This window comes from Pleurodeles waltl, chromosome 4_1 (genome assembly GCF_031143425.1).
Source record: "Pleurodeles waltl isolate 20211129_DDA chromosome 4_1, aPleWal1.hap1.20221129, whole genome shotgun sequence".
Lineage (NCBI taxonomy): Eukaryota > Metazoa > Chordata > Amphibia > Caudata > Salamandridae > Pleurodeles > Pleurodeles waltl.
In genome coordinates this window covers 857393638-857415310 of record NC_090442.1, presented here as the reverse complement: position 1 = coordinate 857415310, position 21673 = coordinate 857393638, and the positions used below count along the sequence as shown (strand labels likewise).

The window sequence follows — 21673 nt, the reverse complement described above, 5'->3', positions numbered from 1 at the left end:
CAGCGGTTGGTGCAAAGAAGCTCTTTCTAGGCTGAAGAACTGTGAATACTGCAGGAACGACAAGGGCTAGAGACTTCCCCTTTGGAGGATGGATCCCCCACGCCTTGGAGAGTCGTGCAGAAGTGTTTTCCCGCCGGATGGACGCCAACAAGCCTTGCTACACACAAATCGTGCGTTTGGCGTTTTTGGACGCTGCTGGGGCCCAGGAGGGACCAGAAGGTCGCAAATTGGACCTGCAGAGAGAGGGGACGTCGAGCAAGACAAAGAGCCCTCACTGAAGCAGGTAGCACCCGGAGAAGTGCCAGAAACAGGCACTACGAGGATGCGTGAAACGGTGCTCGCCGAAGTTGCACAAAGGAGTCCCACGTCGCCGGAGACCAACTTAGAAAGTCGTGCAATGCAGGTTAGAGTGCCGTGGACCCAGGCTTGGCTGTGCACACAGGATTTCCGCCGGAAGTGCACAGGGGCCGGAGAAGCTTGCAAAGTCGCGGTTCCCAGCAATGCAGCCCAGCGAGGTGAGGCAAGGACTTACCTCCACCAAACTTGGGCTGAAGAGTCACTGGACTGTGGGGGTCACTTGGACGGTGTCGCTGGATTCGAGGGACCTCGCTCGTCGTGCTGAGAGGAGACCCAAGGGACCGGAAATGCAGCTTTTTGGTGCCTGCGGTTGCAGGGGGAAGATTCCGTCGACCCACGGGAGATTTCTTCGGAGCTTCTGGTGCAGAGAGGAGGCAGACTACCCCCACAGCATGCACAAGCAGGAAAACAGTCGAGAAGGCGGCAGGATCAGCGTTACAGAGTTGCAGTAGTCGTCTTTGCTACTATGTTGCAGGTTTGCAGGCTTCCAGCGCGGTCAGCGGTCGATTCCTTATCAGAAGGTGAAGAGGGAGATGCAGAGGAACTCGGCTGAGCTCATGCATTCGTTATCTGAAGTTTCCCCAGAGACAGAGACCCTAAATAGCCAGAAAAGAGGGTTTGGCTACCTAGGAGAGAGGAAAGGCTACTAACACCTAAAGGAGCCTATCACAAGGAGTCTCTGACGTCACCTGGTGGCACTGGCCACTCAGAGCAGTCCAGTGTGCCAGCAGCACCTCTGTTTCCAAGATGGCAGAGGTCTGGAGCACACTGGAGGAGCTCTGGACACCTCCCAGGGGAGGTGCAGGTCAGGGGAGTGGTCACTCCCCTTTCCTTTGTCCAGTTTCGCGCCAGAGCAGGGGCTAAGGGGTCCCTGAACCGGTGTAGACTGGCTTATGCAGAATTGGGCACATCTGTGCCCAACAAAGCATTTCCAGAGGCTGGGGGAGGCTACTCCTCCCCTGCCTTCACACCATTTTCCAAAGGGAGAGGGTGTCACACCCTCTCTCAGAGGAAGTTCTTTGTTCTGCCATCCTGGGCCAGGCCTGGCTGGACCCCAGGAGGGCAGCTGCCTGTCTGAGGGGTTGGCAGCAGCAGCAGCTGCAGAGAAACCCCAGGAAGGGCAGTCTGGCAGTACCAGGGTCTGTGCTACAGACCACTGGGATCATGGAATTGTCCCAACAATGCCAGGATGGCATAGAGGGGGCAATTCCATGATCATAGACATGTTACATGGCCATATTCGGAGTTACCATGGTGAAGCTACATATAGGTAGTGACCTATATGTAGTGCACGCGTGTAATGGTGTCCCCGCACTCACAAAGTTCAGTGAATTGGCTCTGAACAATGTGGGGGCACCTTGGCTAGTGCCAGGGTGCCCTCACACTAAGTAACTTTGCACCTAACCTTTACCAGGTAAAGGTTAGACATATAGGTGACTTATAAGTTACTTAAGTGCAGTGTAAAATGGCTGTGAAATAACGTGGACGTTATTTCACTCAGGCTGCAGTGGCAGGCCTGTGTAAGAATTGTCAGAGCTCCCTATGGGTGGCAAAAGAAATGCTGCAGCCCATAGGGATCTCCTGGAACCCCAATACCCTGGGTACCTCAGTACCATATACTAGGGGATTCTAAGGGTGTTCCAGTAAGCCAATGTAAATTGGTAAAAATGGTCACTAGCCTGTCAGTGACAATTTGGAAAGAAATGAGAGAGCATAACCACTGAGGTTCTGATTAGCAGAGCCTCAGTGAGACAGTTAGTCACTACACAGGTAACACATACAGGCACACTTATGAGCACTGGGGCCCTGGGTTACCAGGGTCCCAGTGACACATACAACTAAAACAACATATATACAGTGAAAAATGGGGGTAACATGCCAGGCAAGATGGTACTTTCCTACAGGAAGGGTGCTTATTCTTCCCGTTCCCTGCTGTATGAAAATACGTTTTTGCGTATGGTCCACTTCGGTGGATTGCAGCTCTTCCTCAAACCTATGCTTCCGCATCTGAGAGGACAGTGATTGTTCCTCTGTATAAGAGCCTGGACCTGGGTCGGTTACGGGTTGTTTCGGCACCGAAACCCTGCCTGTATCTCTTTTCGGCTCCGAGGTGGCTTTTTTCTTTTTTGGCGTCGAAACCTCTCGGCGTCGATCTTCGTCGGTGCCGCTGTCTCGGCGTCGAGCCGCTTCTACACCGCTATCTCGGTGTCGTTGCTTTTCTCCAGCACTTTCTCGATCCCGAGAAGACTGTGTGCCGGTGTCTCGACCGGAGTCGGACGATCTCGGCACTGTTTTGGCCTTTTTCGGTGCCGATGGTCGGTCACCGAATTTATGGGTGGAGCCATGGCCTGGTGGCAGTGGCGTCCCCTGGGCCTTGTCACTTTTCTTCTGTGTTGTTTTCGACGTCTTACTCACGGTTCTTTGATCGTCGAATTCCTCGGAGTCCGATTCGTGGATCGAAAAGGTTTCTTCTTCCTCTTGTTCCTCGAACTCTCAGTGCGCTGTCGGCGTGGACGCCATCTGAAGTCTCCTGGCTCGACGGTCACGGAGTGTCTTTCGGGACCGGAACGCACGACAGGCCTCGCAAGTCTCTTCACTGTGCTCAGGCGACAGGCACAGGTTACAGACCAAATGTTGGTCTGTATACGGGTATTTGTTGTGGCATTTGGGACAAAAACGGAATGGGGTCCGTTCCATCGACGTTGTTCGACACGCGGTCGGGCCGACCAGGCCCCGATGGGGGATCGAAAACTACCCCGAAGGGCACCGGAGCGCGTCGATCTTCGATGCGGTGTTGACTCTAACTACGCCGATCCCGAACGCAACAATACCGACGAAAATCTTCCGATATTAACTAACTTTCCGTTCCGAAACTCGGAGCGACAGGAACACGTCCGAACCCGATGGCGGAAAGAAAACAATCGAAGATGGAGTCGACGCCCATGCGCAATGGAGACAGAAGGAGGAGTCACTCGGTCCCGTGACTCGAAAGACTTCTTCGAAGAAAAACAACTTGTAACACTCTGACCCAACACCAGATGGCGAGCTATGCAGAACATGTGTATCTACAGCGACAGATGCCATCGAACACCTATTTTCAAGGGAGAGGGTGTTAACTCCCTCTCCCACAGGAAATCATTTATTCGGCCTTCCTCTGCCTGAGCTGGTCAAGCAGCAGGAGGGCAGAAACCTGTCTAAGGGGTGGCAGCAGTGCAGGCAGCCTGGGAAATCCCAGAAGACTGATAGAAGCAATGCTTGGGTCCTCTAAGGAGCCCCAGAGTGCATTAAATCATACAGCCAATAATGGCAACAGTACTGACGCATGATTCCAACATGTTTGATACCAAACATGCCCAAGTTCGGAGTTACCATTATGTAGCTGGACACAGGTGTCCAATACATAGGTGAAATGGCTTCCCCTCACTTATGAAGTCCAGGAAATGGAGCCGGAGTCCACAGGGGCACCTCTGCTCATGCAAGTGTGGCCTCCATAGGGGTGACTTACAGTGACCTTGTGCAGTGACCTGTAGTAAAAGGGTGCATGCACCTTTTCACAGAGGCTACAATAGCAGGCCTGCAGACACATTTTGCATGGGCTCCCATAGGTGGCACAACACATGCTGCAGCACATGGGGAACCCCTGGGGTAGCTAGGTACCATATATCGGGGACTTATATGGGGGCACCAGCATGACTATTTTGGGGTTTGCAAGGTCTAGGAAACCAAATTAGGGGGAGAGAGCACAGTCACAGGAGTCCTGGTTAGCAGGAGCCCAGTGAACAACAGTCAAAATATACTGACAGCAGGCAAAAAGTGGGGGTAACCATGCCAATAAACGGGTACTTTCCTACACTCAATTGCTGGGCAAGCTCTGCCACGTTAACAAATAAGGAACACGATTGAATTCTGTCACAGAAACTGCACCAGAAGCTCATTTCCAGGCTAGGTTAATCCATGGTCACCTTTTGCTGGAAAATGAGAATGCCATTTTCACTTTTGAGTGCAGCCACAAACTCTGCATGGACCCCATAAAATTATTCCCCACTTTAAAAAGCCCATCACCTGCGAAATTAGTAGGTGCCCTGTCATGTCACAAAAGGAGAGATGTCTGCTGGGGAGAGCTTAAGTCAACTACAGCTATGCAACCTTAGGAATTGTTTGTTTTGTATACAACAAAAAGTGCAAGTTACTTACCTTCGGTAACAAAATATCTGGTAGAGACATGTTCTAGTTGCAGATTCCTTACCTTAGAATTTCCCCAGGTGTCAGACTGGATCCGGAGATTTTTCTTCGAGCAATACCCTTGCGGGTCAGTAGGTGGCATCGGTCGACTCGCGGGCGACGTTGGTGTCGTAGTCGCTGTGATGACGTAGAGAGTAGTCTATAGACACCAGCTTCTTTTAACAACTTTCCACGCCAAAGCGCAGAGCTTCTAAGAACACTGAGATTGGTGTGCCAGAGCTAAGGACCTGAAAGGGGAAATCACTGTCCCTAGAAATCAGTTCACAAGCGGGGAGGATGGGTGGGTGGTAAGGAATCTGCAACTAGAATATGTCTCTTCCAGATATTTTGTTACCGAAGGTAAGTAACTTGTACATCTGATAGAGACTTCTAGTTGCAGATTCCTTACCTTATAATAGATACCCAAGCAATGCCATCCTCGGTGGTGGGCTGTGAACCAACATCATACTAGGAAGTCCTGCAGGATCGAACGACCAAAGTAGCCGTCCACACGGACCTCATTGTCCAGACAGTAGTGGTTAGCAAACGTGTGCAGGGACGCCCACGTAGCTGCCGGGCAGGTATCCAGAACAGGAACTCCGTGTGCTAACGCAGTGGAAGCAGCAGTTGCTCTGGTGGAGTGAGCACGCAAACCCTCAGGAGGTTGCTTCTTGGCCAAAGCGTAGCACAGTTTGATGCAAAGAAGCACCCATCGAGAGACGGTACACTTTTGCACCACCTTCCCTTTTTTCGCACCCACATACCCAATGAAGAGTTGATCCTCCACACAGAAATCTTTAGTACGATTTAGGTAGAACGCCAACGGTCTTTTTGGGTCCAGATGGTGGAGTCTCTCCTCCTCATGGGAAGGATGTGGGGGTACGTAGAAAGTACTGATGGACTGGCCTACATGAAAGGCCACCTTAGGAAGGAAGGAAGCCTTAATGCGCAACACTACTTTGTCAGGGTGCACAGACAAATATGGAGGTTTTGAGAAAAGGGTCTGAAGCTCACTCACCCTGCGAGCAGAGGTGATTGCAACAAGAAAGACAGTTTTGAAGGTGAGGAGCCGCAAGGGACAATTATGCATTGGCTCAAAGGGAGTACACATCAAATAAGTATGTACAAGATTGAGGTCCACTGAGGCATGATAAATGGAGTAGAAGGAAATAAATGGGTTAGTCCATTTAGGAATCTACTCACAATAGGAGATTTAAAGAGTGAGGGCTGATCAGGGAGTCTAAGAAAGGCTAAAATGACAGATAAATATCCCTTAAGGGTGCCGAAAGCAGAGCCCTGCTGGGCCAAAGAACCTTTGACAGAGGGGCAGAAAGGGGATCAACTGAATTGTTGGTACACCACGCCACAAATTTATTCCAACAGGTGTATACAGTTTTGGCTGATGGACACCTGGCTGCCAAGATAACATCGCAGATTTCGGGTGGCCGTGCAAAAGCCGTCAACTGTGGCCCCTCAATCTCCACGCATGAAGGTGGAGGTTGGACAGGTTCGAGTGAAGAACCGCCCCCTGTTGCTGCGACAGAAGATCCGCCCAAAGAGGCAGTCTGAGTGGTGGATCGATGGACATGCTCAATAGCTCTGGATACCATACTCTCTGTGCCCAGTCCGGAGCCACCAAGATGACTTGGGCCCGGTCGTTCCTGATTTTCTTGAGAAATCTGGGCAGAAGAGAGAAAGGAGTAAAGAAGGCTGGAGTTCCACTCAAGACAAAAAGCATCTCAGAGCGAGTGCCGCCTTGGAAACTCCAACGTGCAAAACAGCTGACATTGCGTATTCTCTGCGGAGGCGAACAGATCTAGCCAAGGCTCTCCCCACTGCTGAAAGAGACCTTGCGCCACCTCCGTATGGAGACGCCATTTGTGATCGGCTGTGCATTGACGGCTGAGCTTGTCTGCTCTGGCATTGAGGGAACCCGCCAGATGTTGAATCATCAGAGTAATGCCCTGATGTTCCAGCCATGTCCAGATGCGTAGTGCCTCTTGACAAAGGGTCCAGGACCCTACTCCGCCCTGTTTGTTGCAGTACCACATGGCAGTAGTATTGTCCGTGAACACCTGCACCTCTTTGAGAGAGAGGAGGAATGCTTTCAAGGCAAGCCTGATCGCCCGGAGATCCAGAAGACTGATATGAAGCCTAGACTCTGCCGGAGACCAGAGCCCTCTGATCTCCGCCTCTCCCATGTGGCCACCCCAACCCAGAAGTGAAAAACCTGTCACTATAGAGAGATCTGGTTGGGGAAGGGAGAGGGATCTGCCGTGGACCCAATGCGCTTTCGAAAGCCACCAGTGCAGGTCTTATTCAGTTCCCTCTGAGATATGGACCATGTCGGAGGGATTCCCCTGATGCTGCGCCCACTGGAACTTCAGGTCCCACTGCAGAGCCCGCATATGCCATTTGGCATGTGTAACTAGCAGGATAGAGAGGCCATGAGGCCCAGCAGCCTCAGAGTCAGTCTCACCGAAACCCAAGACCGAGGCTGAAAGATCGGAATCATAGCCTGAAACTGCACTATGTCCAGAACTCCCCCTATAAAAGAGAGCGTCTGAGAGGGAGTCAGGTGTGACTTCGGCACGTTCATAGTGAACCCCAGCGTGTGCAGGAGGTTCGCCGTAGTCTGAAGGTGGGAGATGACTTTCTGGGGCGAGTCCACCTTCAACAGCCAGTCATCGAGGTAGGGGAAGACTGAGACCCCTAACCTGCGCAGATGAGCTGCAACCACAGCCATCACTTTCGTGAACACCTGAGGGGCGCTGGTAAGGCCGAAAGGGAGCACGGTGAACTGAAAGTGTTCGTGACTTACCACGAATCGTAGGTAACGTCTGTGGGCAGGAAGGATGGGGATGTGGAAATAAGCGTCCTGCAAGTCCAACGCTACCATCCAGTCTCCTGGGTTCAAGGCAGACAGAACCTGAGCCAGGGTGAGCATTTTGAATTTCTCTTGAGTAGTTTAGGTTTTGAAGGTCTAGGATAGGACGTAAGCCCTTGTCCTTTTTTGGTATCAGAAAGTAGCAGAATAACAACCACGACCTACTTCTGGCACATGGACCTTTTCTATAGTTCCCTTGGCCAAGAAAGCTGTGACTTCCTGGTGGAGAAACGCCAAATTATCCTCTGGAAGGTGACTGAAGGATGAAGGAATGGTTGGTGGAGTAGATTTGAAAGAGAGGAAGTAGCACTTTCGAACTATCTACAAAACCCACCTGTCTGTGGTGATGTTTTCCCAGTGGGGCAGGTGATGGCAAATCCTGCCACCAAATGTACGGGACTGAGGGAACGGACTAGGAGGGTTTGGAGGCTGCAGCGGGGGCAGAGGTGGACTGGGCAGACCTCTGGTTCCCTGTCCCACAAACATGTGGGATTCTGCGTTCTCGGCCACGCAGAGGCTGAACAGCGTGGGCGGCATGGTGGCTGGGTGGAGGACGAGACAGGGAGCCCCTTCCGTGGCCACAAAAGGGGTGAAAAGCAGACTGTGGAGGGTGAGGGGCAGAGGAAAGATCGAGGGACCGAGCTGTAGCCCGGGAATCCTTGAATCTCTCCAAGGCCGAGTCAGCTTTGTCTCCGAAGGGACGTGAACCATCAAAGGGCATGTCCATGAGTGACTGTTGGACATCCCCAGAAAAACCAGAAGTACGCAACCAGGCGTGGCGTTGTAAGGCCACCGTCGTAGCAACCTATCTGCCCAGAGAGTCGGTCGTGTCCAGCCCACAACAGATTGTGAACTTTGCCGCATCTCTCTTATCGTTCACAGCTTGGGAGATGATAGCACGGGCCTTCTCCGGTATCTGCGGCAGGACCTGCGCAACCATATCCTACAAAGAGTGGGTATAGCGGCCCAAAAGGCATGCGGTGTTCACAGATTGCAGCGCGAGACTGGAGGAAGAAAACAATTTCTTGCCAAACTGTTCCAGCCTTTTGGATTTACTATCCAGGGGTGCGGAAGGGAATGCGCCTGAAGAAGAGGAAGCCTGGATAACAAGACTCTCAGGCATGGGGTGTTAGGACAGGAATTTAGGGTCGTTCGGAGCGGACCGATGGCAGCATGCGATAGTCCTATTCACAGGATACCCTGTGTTGGGTTTGGACCAGGAACCTAAAAGGACATCGGTGAGGGCTTCATTAAACGGCAAAAGGGGTTCTGAAGTAGAAGCCCCAGGCTGAAGCACGTCCATCAGGATATTAGACCTGACCTCAACAGTGGGAAGCTCGAGACCTAGGACCTCAGCTGCCCTACTGACCACCATACCATAAGTTGCTCCCTCCCCTGTAGCCACGGTAGGAGAAGACAGTATGCCAGCGTCAGGAGAAGTATCCAGACCACTGGCTTCACCCAGTTCCTGAGCCCAGTCCATAGAAGGGTAATCCTGGTATTCATAAGGGTCCAGGGACCCCTCCAATTCCTCTGAGTCGTCGGGGATAAGAAGTTGGTTGACGTCGATAGTGGGCACTACCGACATCGGGACCGTTGACAAATGACCCGGCGCAGGGGAAGGTCTGAAGGGTGCGACCGGCGTGGATCCGCGTGCGGATCCGGAGGTGAACTTGTGGCCAGAGCCGAAGCTGCCTGCATGGAACCTGAAGGCCCCCTCAGTCGAACCCCTTGGGCCCGGAGACGCCGTATCGGGGTCAGACAGCCCAAAGATGAGGCGCATGGCCTCAAGAAACTCTTTAAGCTGGGTGGGGGTCGCTCTGGCTCTGGTAAACTCGGGGAAGCACTGAGCCGACCCAGACGCAAGCTCCGAGGATGGAGGCCTTGTGCATGGACGCTCCACCCGCATTGCGTCGGCTGACCGACGGGGCGAAGTTGGAGAGCGATGGGACTTCTTCGACTTCTTCTTCTTACCTTGACCAGAGGATTTTGAAGAAGATGAGTGATGGTGACTCTGCGACCGATCTCGAGACTTTCCTCTCGAGCGAGATCAGGACGTACGCGGACTCAGCAGCTTTAGGGACCGCTCCCTCAAAGCCTTCGGGTGCATGGCCCGGCACTCGGAGCACGACTTCAGGTCGTGGTCGCGCTCAAGACACCACAGACAAACCTGATGAGGATGCGTCACCGACATCGTACGATGACAGTCCTCGCACGGCTTGAAACCGGTCTTTGGGGACATCCTCGATGCATCAAATGTTTCATAGAAAAACCCGACAAAATGGTCAAATTCGGCCAAAAAATAGCCAGGGTAGCTCTTCTTTAGATCAGCGCATGGCGCAGAAAGAAAAGAACTGACATCACTGCGTGAGAACGGAGCCTATACACTACTCTTGTTGTCATCACAGCGACTACGACGCCAACAGAGTCGACCGACGCCACCTACTGGCGCGCAAGGGTATTGCTCGAAGAAAAATCTCCAGATCCAGTCTGACACTTGGGGAAATTCTAAGGTAAGGAATCTGCAACTAGAAATCTGTATCAGATATATCTTTTCCTTCTCCCACTGTCACAAGTAGTTACATGTTTTTCCGGCGGGACGAGTGAGGTCTTTGAAGATTGTAGAAAAGTTGCAAGAATGTTGCTGTTTGTTGAGCAGAGCCGCTGCTCATGGGAGTTTCTTGGTCCTGGGGTTCAGGGCAGTCATCTGAGGCTTCAGAGGTCGCTGGTCCCTGTTGGATGCATCGCTGTTGCAGTTTTTCGAGTCAGAAGACAGGCTACTAGGGCTGGGGCCAAAGCAGTTGTCATCTTCCGTCGTCTCTGCAGGCTTGCAGGTCAGCAGTCCTTCTTCTTTAGTTCAGGTTGCAGGAATCTGACTTCCTGGGTTCTGGGGTGCCCCTAAATACTAAATTTAGGGGTGTGTTTAGGTTGGGGAGGGCAGTAGCCAATGGCTACTGTCCTGGAGGGTGGCTACACCCTCTTTGTGCCTTCTCCCTAAGGGGAGGAGAACACATCCCTAATCCTATTGGGGGAATCCTCCAAAACTAAGATGAAGGATTTCTAAAGGCAGGGGTCACCTCAGCTCAGGGCACCTTGGGGGCTGTCCTGACTGGTGGGTGATGCCTCCTTGTTTTTCTCATGATCTCCTCCAGTCTTGACGCCAAAAGTGGGGGCAGTGGCTGAAGGGGTGGGCCTCTCCACTAGCTGGGATGCCCTGTGGCGCTGGAACAAAAGGGGTGAGCCTTTGAGGCTCACTGCCAGGTGTTACAGTTCCTGCAGGGGGAGGTGATAAGCACCTCCACCCAGTACAGGCTTCGTTCCTGGCCACAGAGTGACAAAGGCACCCTCCCCATGTGGCCAGCAACCCATCTGGTTGCGGCAGGCTGGCAGAAACTGGTCAGCCCCACACTGGAAGTCGGATTGGTATTCAGGGGGCATCTCTAATATGCCCTCTGGCTGCATTTTACAATAAATTCCACACTGGCATCAGTGTGCATTTATTGTGCTGAGAAGTTTGATACCAAACTTTCCAGATTTCCGTGTAGCCATTATGGAACTGTGGAGTTCGTGTTTGACAAACTCCCAGACCATATACTCTTATGGCTACCCTGCACTTACAATGTCTAAGGTTTTGCTTAGACACTGTAGGGGCATAGTGCTCATGCACATATCCCCTCACTTGTGGTATAGTGCACCCTGCCTTAGGGCTGGAAGGCCTGCTAGAGGGGTGACTTAACTATGCCACAGGCAGTGTGAGGTTGGCATGGCACTCTGAGGGGAGTGCCATGTCGACTTAGTCATTTTCTCCCCACCAGCACACACAAGCTGTGAGGCAGTGTGCATGTGCTGGGTGAGGGGTCCCCAGGGCGGCATAAGACATGCTTTAGCCCGTAGAGATTTTCCCTGGCATCAGGGGCCTTGGTACCAGGGGTACCATTTACAAGGGACCTATCTGAGTGCCAGGTCTGTGCCAATTGTGGAAGCAAAGGTACAGTTTAGGGAAAGAACACTGATGCTGGGGCCTGGTTAGCAGGGCCCCAGCACATTTTCAATCAAATCTTGGCATCAGCAAAAGGCAAAAAGTCAGGGAGTAACAATGCCAAGGAGGCATTTCCTTACAAATTGCCTAATACAAACACCAAAAACAGTGATGATAAAAGTTGGAACAGATGAAATAAGCATGGGGATCAATATAAACCAATGATGACTATAGGGAAAAAACAAACAAGTGACAGTTGAAATTTGTATGTTTAGACTCACCCTCCTAGTTTGGAAGGCAGAATCTTGAAAACCGACCTGCAGGGCAATGTTCCAGAGGATCTTTCCATTATATTTTAAACACTAATGTCAATGCGCAGCAAGCACTTAAAATGTTATCTTGATGGAAATGAATCTTTTCAATCTAGTGATCGACCAAAATCACAGAAAACAATTGCAAATCATGTAGCGTCTATTGTGTAGAACAGTGATTGTTAACCTATGGTCTGAGGACCCATGCAGGTCCGCTAGGCCTACGTAGGAGGCCCGCAAATTCTTTTACAAAATTAAATATATCTAACATAAATTCATTAAAATTAAGAAAGTATGTACAAATAAAGAAGCAACACTGAAAACGTGAAAACCTTTTTCTATATTTGATTGTGAATTAAACAATATATTTTAATATTTGAGCGTTTGTTTTGTGTATACCTGATTTTGTATTTTTGTGTATTGTTTTGAGGCTCCAATCATACAAATTGCTTAGGCTGGGAGTCTCCGGCTTCCAGTAATGACTTAGGGGAGGTCCCAGATTCCAGTAATGATGCAGTGGGGATCCACATTAATTAAAAGCTTAAGAACCGCTGGTCTAGGAACTACAAACTACTTCAAAATAGATATGTACCAAATTAAACATTATATGAATCTGTCTTACCTCACCAATTTGGAAAGCAAAATATGATGCATTTAAAATATCAAGAGTCTCTCCTGGACAACTTACTTTCAGATCTTTAGTGTGTCTGTCAACAATTTGTTGAACATTTAGGTTCTCCTCCTTTTGTGCTACTGAAGCAATAATTTGTTGTTCAGCGTGAGCAGTCATTTCTGCACGGAGCGCCAAAAGCGCTTTGCTCAAAGCCTATGAAAATAGTAGAAAATTAAATTGAATACTACACTTAGAAACAATTTATTAATCAATCACATATAAAGCAGAAGAAAAGCACAAAGATTGTAATTTTCATTTAGATGTACAAGGTGAGCTCCAAATTTCTGTTGTTACCCCACCTTGAATCCTTCAACATCTGTTGGCCACGGATCAGAATGCTTCCTCTGTTGTCACTAACTACCAGTATAGGCCCACTTAGAAAGTATTATGAAGGTATTCCGAGGCTGCCAGTTTCTTGTCATCACGGCAACTTGATGATCCTGTTTAGCGTAGCTAAGTATGAAACAACTCTGTCCCAACCTACTTCTCTTTATTTTTAGGACTCGGCTATACACTGCATTAGTTGTCTGTTAGCCAGACCTTAGTTTCCAATATACACGGAGTGAGCTTTCGGGGAGCCTTTTGTTCATAACTGGATGACCTGTTTTAGTAGTTGTCTGCTCTTGATTCATTTACTTTTCTCCAGGAGCATTTTGGTCTCACTCATGTTATGCTTGCCCCTTCAATTGCCTGCCCTTCTCAAATTGTCTCCGTATTGCTCTGCTCACTCCACCGCTCATCCACTGCTTCCACACCAGTCCAGCTCTTTTAAATTTTATTTTCAAACCCTTCACCCAAGTTCCAGTGTTGTTTGATTCAACCCCTTTGCTCCCCATTGCTCCATTCCCCCCACCCAACATTCCCAAGTATGTTTTTTTATTTTTGGGAAGAATTGGCAGCTGCAGTTTGCTGCTAAGCTTCTCCTTTTGAAAAGTTGGTTTTGGGCACATTGTACTCTTCTTTCATTTACTGCTCTATGACAGACATTCTCCATCTTAAAACAACAATCAACACAATCATTTGCAATGCAACGGGTTTCGCATTTGCTCGATTTAGAGCTATTAGCGTTGTAAACTCCCAACCGGACTTTTTTTGCTACATAAATGTAAAGAAAAAAAACGAGCGTGATCGCGCTATGTAAAACCCAGCGCGATCCCCCTGAAGTTGAAAACCAAAAAACGAGTGTGATCATGCTATGTAAAACCCAGCGCGATCGAGCTGCTTGTAAAATAAAAATAAAAAGTAGTGTAGAAACCAGGCTGAAAATATGGCGCTTTGTATGTTTTCAGTAGTTGGCCAGTGCACTCGAGAAAGGCTAAACACCCGAAAAGGCATAACGTCTGCATGCCTTTCACTAATGAAATCTTGTGGATTTTAAATGGCAAGCCCACGAACAAATGAAAGTGACAGGCGTGACATGTGCGTGGTTAAAAGCCCAAAGAGAGATTACAACATGGACGGAGCGCTTGTTTGCTCGACTCTAAAAATGGTACCCGTCTGCACATGTAAATGTCATCATGGTAGAATGCTGTAGCATCATGATGTATATGTTACCATGTATTCTTTAATTTTGTTGATGTTGTTCAGCATCAGCCAAGAACAAATTACTTACCTTCAGTAACACGAAATCTGGTAGAGACTCTATCTAGCCTTAGAATTTGCTGGGGTCAGTTTGGAATCTGGAACTTTTGCTGAGCAATACCCTTGTGCACGCTGTCAGGTGGCTTTGTTCGGATCCGGGTAGAGTAGTCGGATCGTTCGAGCTGTCAGTGATGTCACGGTTGCCCATAAAGGCACCACGCAGGTGAATGTACGTCAGTTCGTTTTCCACTAACTTCCATGCCAGAAGCGCAGAGCCATGGAAAGACTAACAGCTAGTCTGTGCAAAAAACTAGAGCACTGAAAGGGACAATGCCTGACTCTATTAGACGTGTACACAGAGAGGGGAGGCATGGGTGGGTGTAAGGAATCTTCAGCTAGAGTCTCTACCAGATCATGCGCTGCCAAAGGTAAGTAACTTATTCATTTGATAGAGACTGAAAGTTGCAGATTCCCTACCATAGAACAGATACCCAAGCCATAATCTCCTGGCGGTGGGCTGTGGACAGATCTCCTTTACATTAAAAGTCCGGCAGGCCCGAACTGGCAAAATGCTAAGCAAACCTGATTGTCCAGGCAAAAATGTCTCGCGAACGTGTGCAAGGATGCCCACATCTCTGCCTGACATATCCAGGACTGGAAAACTGCATGCTAGTCAGTGGTAGCATCCTTGCCCCTGGTAGAATGAGCTCTCAAGCCCTCAGGAGGATGCTTCTTGGCTAGTGAGTGGCTGATCTCAATGCAGAGAATGACCCAGCACGAAATGGTTTGTTTCTGCACTGCCCAACCTTTCTTTGCTCCCACATACCCCACAAAGAGTTGGTCATCCATCCAGAACTCTTTTGTGTGATCAAGGTATAACAACAACGCTCTTTTTGGGGCCAGCCGGTGGAGTCCCTCCTCTTCATTAAAGGGATGTGGTGGAGCAAAGAAGGTGGGCAGGGTGATGTTCTGACCCAGGTGAAATGGGGTCACCACCTTGGGGCGGAAAGAGGCATGAGTTTGAAGTACCGACTTGTCTGGGAACATGGTGAAATATTGCGGCTTTGATGTGAGAGCCTGCATCTTACTCACCCTCCTGGCAGATGTTATTGCCACTTATAAGGCTGTCTTGTTTGTGAGCAGCCGGAGGGGACAGTTGTGCAGTGGCTCAAAGGGGGCACACATGAAAAATGTGAGAACTAAATTTAAGTCCCTCTGAGGTATAACTAAGGGCGCAGGGGGAAACACATATACAAGCCCTTTGAGAAATTCATGTACAATAAGTGATTTGAATAGTGAGGGCTGATCAGGCAGCGGAAGGAATGCTGATAAGGTGAAATGATAACCTTTGAGAGTGCCCAAGGCAGAGCCCCGCTGGGCAAGGGATAAGATAAAGAGAAGAATATCAGAGAGAGAAGAAGAAAGAGGATCAATAGATCTTTCTCTACAATAATTTACAAAACGATTCCAACTGCAGGCGGATACCGTCTTAGTGGAGGGACACCTGACTGCTATAATAACTTTACTTTGGGAAGAAGGTCTAAGGCTTTCAACTGTCACTGCTCAATCTCCATGCATGAAGGTGTGGAGTTGACAGGTTTGGGTGGAGAACCTTCCTCTACTACTGCAACAGGAAATCTTCCCGAAGGTGCCCCTGATCAGAGGATCAATGCTCATTTTCAGAAGCTCAGGATACCAGACTCCTTGTGCCCAGTCCGGAGCCACCAGGATTACTTGAGCTTGTTTGTTCTTGATTTTCTTGAGAACTCCTGGCAGAAGTGTTATTTGTGGAAAGGCATACAGGATGCCTGAACTCTGCTCATGATGGAAAGCGTTGCCATGCGAGTGCCGCCTTGGAAATTCCAATGCGCAATACTGCTGACATTGCGCATCTCTGCGGAGGTGAACAGCTCTAACCAAGGATGTCCCCACTGCTGAGAGTCCTTGGCCACCTCTATATGTAAACACCACTAGTGATCTGCTAGGCAAAGAGGGCTGAGTTAATGTGCCCTGGCATTCAGAGAACCTGCTAGGTGTTGAACCACCAGGGTTATGCCCTGCTGTTCCAGCCATGTCCAGAGACGCAGGGTCTCTTGACAACGAGTCCACAACTCCACACCGTCCTGCTCGTTGCAGTACCACATTGCAGTGGTGTTGTCCGTGAACATCTGCATCATCTTCCCTTTTAGAACAGGAAGAAATGCTTTCAATGCCAGTCACCCAGAGACCCAGTAAGTTGATATGGAGTCAGGACTCTGCCGGAGCCCAGAGGTCCCAGATCTCCACATCTCCCAGATGGCCTCCCCATCTCAGAAGTGACGCATCTGTCACTGCTGTAAACTCAGGTTGAGTAAGGAGTAGAGGAGTTTGCCTCTGACCCAATCGCAGTTCATTTACCACCACTGCAGATCTCTTGCAGTTCCCTCTGTGATCTGAACTGTGTCAGTGAGATTCCCCTGATGCTTTGCCCACTGGAACTTCAGGTCCGACTGCAGGGTCCTCACATGCCTTCTGGCATATCTGACCAAAAGGATGCAGGAGGCCAGGAGGCCTAACAGCCTCAGAGTCTCTTTCACCAAAATCCACGATAGAGGCCAAAAAAGCAGAATCATAACCTGAATATCCTAGAGTCGCTGCTTGGGAGGATAAGCCCAAAACTCCTCTGTGTCCAGAACAGCTCTGATGAAAGGGAGGGTCTGAGAGGGATTCAGGTGTGACTTTGGCAGATTTATAGTGAACCCCAGTAAATGCAGGAGGTTCGCTGTGGTCTGAAAGTGAGTGATGACAGCCTGGGCTGAAGGAACCTTCCACAACAAGTTGTCGAGGTAGTGGTAGTCTGAAACCCCTAACCTGCGCAGATGAACTGCTACCACCGCCATCACTTTGGTGTACACTGGCACTGGTGAGACTGAAGGGGAGCACGCTAAACTGAAAGTGCTAGTGGCCCACCTTGAGCCGCAGGTAATGCCTCTGTGCAGGCAGGATGGGCATGTGAAAATACGCATCCTGCAAGTCCAATGCTACCATCCAGTCTCCTTGATTTAGGGCAGACAAGACCTGAGCCAGAGTGACCATTTTGAATGTATTCTTTTTGAGAAAGAGATTGACGCCCCGCAAATCCGGAATAGGGTGCAGACCCTTGTTCATTTTAGAGTATCAGGCAGTAGTGGGAATAACAACCACTGCCTACTTCTAATATCAGAACTTTTTCTATGGCTCCCTTGGCCAAGAGAGCCGTAACTTCCTTGCAGAGCAAAACTAAGTGATCCTCCATATGCCATTCATTTGACAGAAGCATAGGTGAAGTGTGTAGGAAGCTGGACTGATGTTGGTGGACACCTAGGGTGTTGGCACCTTATTTCATGTCCATGTGACCCCAATAAGTGTACATAGGCAATGTCTAGGAAGCCTGGGCTCTCTAGAGGTAGCTGGATGAGCAGCCAAGACTTATCTAGGAGACATGCAAAGCTTATGCAATACCACACTAGTCACACAGCAACTTATCACACATGAAAGAACCACACAATGTTACAAAGATAAAGGTACTTAAGAATTGTAGAAAATAGTGAGGGCGCCAGGGGAGGGCCAAAACATATACTAAGAAAGTGGAATGTTACGTGAAGTGCCCCACCCAAGGATATGAAGTTGTTAGAGGCCAATATTCTCAGTATGGCCACACTGCATTTACAGTCTCTAAGGATGGACTTAGACACAGTAGAAACATATAGTCCATGCAACTATGCCCTGACCAGTGGTATAGTACACCCTGCCTTATGGCTGTAAGGCCTCTAGAGGGGTGACTTACCTATGCCACAGACAGTGGTTTGTGGGAATTGCACCCTGTGAAGAGTGCCATGTTGACTTTGTCTTTTTCTCCCCACCAGCACACACAAGCTGTGCAATTCAGAAATCAGTTACTAAAGGCAATTTTGGAATTTAGTTGTGTAATCAGGTATTGGCTGAGTAGTCCAGCAAATGCAAGTCATAGATCCCACCACTGCCACTAATAGCTCTGTATATACTACATCAAAATGAGATATAGTGTGCACAGAGTCCAGAGGTTCCCCAAAGGCTAAAGTAGATAATACGAATGTTCTCTTTTGTGGTAGTGTGGTCGAGCAGTTAGGCTGATCAGCAGGTAGTGCAAAGCATTACACAGACAATAAAGGAAGCACAAACTCGATGACAAACTGCAGGCCAATGGTTTATATATAGCAAAAATATAGGGCCTGATTCTAACTTTGGAGGACGGTGTTAAACCGTCCCAAAAGTGGCGGATATACCACCGACCGTATTACGAGTCCATTATATCCTATGGAACTCGTAATACGGTAGGTGGTATATCCGCCACTTTTGGGACGGTTTAACACCGTCCTCCAAAGTTAGAATCAGGCCCATATTGTGTTACTTTATTTCTAGAACCACAAAATTCAGTTTGCAGGTAAGTACATTTGCAAGTAAGTATCAAACATATGTATCAGCACCACTTTGTTTCAATTAGGCAAGTCAAATGGTTTTCAAGAGAAAAGCAAATATCTGTTATAAAAGTGCAATTTTCAAAGACAGTTCTGGGGGGAAGAAAGTTAGTACAGTTTTTGAGGTAAGCACCAGACTTACAGTTCAGACTCCGGGGGTTAGGATGTCCACAGGTTGGGGTTCAAGCTAACCCCAAACACCCACCACAAGCAACACGGGCCGGCCGGGTGCAGAGGTCAAAGATGATGCAAGATTTAAAATGGGCTCCTATAGAGACTTGGGGCACTCGGAATCATGCCTGCTTGCAGGTAAATTCCCTGCGTCGTCAGAAGGCACACTTGGGGAGGTTTAGGTGAGCACCTAGCGGGCCGCAGGTCAGCACCAAACACACACTCTCAGCGGCACTGAGTGGCCGGGTGCAGGGTTCAAACACAACATCGGGCTCCCAATACTTTTCAATAAGGGAACCCCCAGGGGTCACAAAGCTGCTGCAGGCTAGATCCATGGGGTAGCTTCTGGAAAACCACAGGCTGTACAAGGAGGAGGACCGCCTGCTGAACTTTGGTGGACCGGTGGTCGGATTCCCCAAGGCCAGGGGGTTGCAGATGCAGAGGTACCTTTAGGCTTCTGGAATTTTCGTCTGGTTCTCTTGTGGTCTTGGGGGGGGGGGCAGGGGGATCGGGGTCTGGATTTAGGTTGTAGGCATCGTTGTGTTGGCCAGGAGGGGTCAACCTAGAAAGGACACTTGGTCAGAATCGCCTGGGGATCTGCTCTGGAACGGTGGACTACCTGGACACGGGCCGTGGGAGTCGGGTGCACAGTGGGTAGGACTCGCAGATCCAGGGCAGTTCTAGAGCCCTTTGTCAGAGTTTCTTTCTAGACAGGGCCGCTGCCCACAGAGGAATTTGGTCCTCTGGTGTGCAGGCAGGCTTCTTGAGGCTTTTAAGAGGTTGCTCGTCCTGCAGGATGCGTCGCCTTTTTGTAGCAGGGATTCAGAAACTGGAAACAGGCCTGTGGGGCTGGGACCAAATCAGTTGGTGTCTTCAGTTTTCTCTGTTGGGGGTCAGCTTAACAGTCGTCCGTCTTTCTTCTTGTCGTCGTCTTCTTGAGGGCGCCAGGAATCTGATGAGCTGGGTTCAGGGCAGCCCTTAAATCCTGGTATTGGGGCATTACATGGGGCATTAGCCAATGGCTACTGTCCGTGAGGGTGACTACATCCTTCCAGTGTCCACATCCCTTTGGGGAGGGGGACAGAGACGTAACCCTATTGGTCCCAGTCCTCCAAACCAAGATCAGAGATTCTGCAAAGGGGGGAGGAGGGTCACTTCAGCTCTGGACACCTGAAGTGGTCACTCCTTGTTTTTCCAAACTTTCCCCCCAGACTTGCCGCCAAAAGTGGGGCTTTGTCCGGGAGGGTGGGCATCTTCACTAGCTGGAGTGCCCTGCAGGACTGTAACAAGAGGCTTGGGCGTTTGAGGCTCACCACCAGGTGTTAAAGTTCCTGCAGGGGGAGATGTGAAGCATTTCCACCCAGTCCAGGCTTTGTTTCTGGCCACAGAGAGCACAAAGGCTCTCACCCCATGTGGTCAGAAACTTCTCTGGTAGTGGCAGGCTGGCACAGACTGTTCAGTCCTGCATTAAAAGTCTGGCTAAAATACAGGGGGCATTTCTAAGATGCCCCCTGGGTGGATTTTTCAATGGGTCCAAAACTGGCCTCAGTGTGGGCTTATTGTGCTGAGAAGTTTGATACCAAACTTCCCAGACTTCAGTGAAGCCATTATGGAGCTGTGGAGTTCATAATGACAAACTCCCAGCCCATATATTGAGTATGGCCGCACTGCACTTACAATGTCCAAGGATGGACTTAGACACTGTAGGAGCATATTGCTCATGCAACTATAACCTCACCTGTGGTATCGTGCATCCAGCCTTAGGGCTGTAAGGCCTGCCAGAGGGGTGACTTACCTATGCCACAGGCTGTGGTTTCTGGGCATGGCACCTTGAGAGGGGTGCCAAGTCGACTTTGTCTTTTTCTCCCCACCAGTACACACAAGCTGCAATGGCAATGTGCATGGGCTAAGTGAGGGGGGTCCCCCAGGGTGGTATAATACAAGCTGCAGCCCTTGGGGACCTTCCTTGGCCACAGTGCTCTTGGTACCATGGGTACCTTTTTAGGAGGGACTTAACTGTGTGCCAGGGGTGTGCCTATTGTGATAACAATGGTACAGTTTTGGGAAAGAACAATGGTGCTGGGGCCTGGTTAGCAGGATCCCAGCACACTCTCAATCAAGCCAGCATCAATATCAAGCAAAAAGTGAGGGGGTAACCATGCCAAAAGGGGCACTTTCCTAGAGTATGTGTTTCCTTGCTCGTTCCATGTTTCTTCTTTATATCATGTCACCCACTTCCCAATGCTTCCTGTCCTACTCCTCAAACCAATGTTTGTGGTTTGTTTTATTATTATTAGAACCCGGCAGCTGCCAAGTGCTGCCAGGGGGAAACTTCCTAAACAACGCAGACTTTTCCTACGCAGGCGGAACAACACTTGCCAGAACAACGTGTGCCTTTTTCTCTGCCTTAACCACGAATGTGCCAGTTTAAGGAAGAGAAAAAGGGAGAAAGAAGTCTAGTGGATCGGGAGAGGACGTGGTGAGGTAATTAGAGATGGGGCAGGGTGGTAGTTTTTAGGGGTGGGAGGTGGATTAAGGGCTTAAGGTGGGTCAGACTATTTCTTTTTTAAGTGGTGGGGTGGTGGGATTTGGGGCCGATTAGTTTTCAGGGCTTAGGGTGGGTGTAGGGGGACTGAGTAGTTTATTTTTTAGGGGCTGAGGTGAGGGCTTGTTTTTTTAATGGCTTAGGGTGGGTGGCAATACATTTTTTAGGGGCGGGGAAGGTTTATGGAAGGGCGGGAGGAGAGGAGGAATGATCGGGAGAGGACGAAGTGAGATAAGTGGGGTTGGACTTAGTGCTTCAGGGTAGTTTACTTTTTGGGGGCAGTGTAGGGGTGTTTTTTTTTTTTTTTAGGGTTTAGGGTGGGTTCGGGGTATATTATGTGTTTTACTTACCTCCTAAAGGAGTGTAGCCTCTAAGATATTTTTGGTACTGTGTCACCCAAATAAACTACCTTTATTTTTGGTAACACGGAGTATTGTCTTTACTTGTGTATAAGTACTGTGTGACTATAAGTG

At 49.5% G+C, this 21673-nt stretch overlaps 1 protein-coding gene across 2 annotated transcripts in view; it reads right to left on the bottom strand.

Moving 5' to 3' along the window:
* CEP290 (centrosomal protein 290) overlaps positions 1-21673 on the bottom strand; it is a 1276764-nt gene that overhangs the window by 531985 nt on the left and 723106 nt on the right. For both annotated transcript variants that reach the window (XM_069229617.1, XM_069229618.1), the window contains one exon: positions 12444-12581. In XM_069229617.1, coding sequence (XP_069085718.1) covers positions 12444-12581 — 138 coding nt within the window. The remainder of the gene's footprint in view (positions 1-12443; positions 12582-21673) is intronic.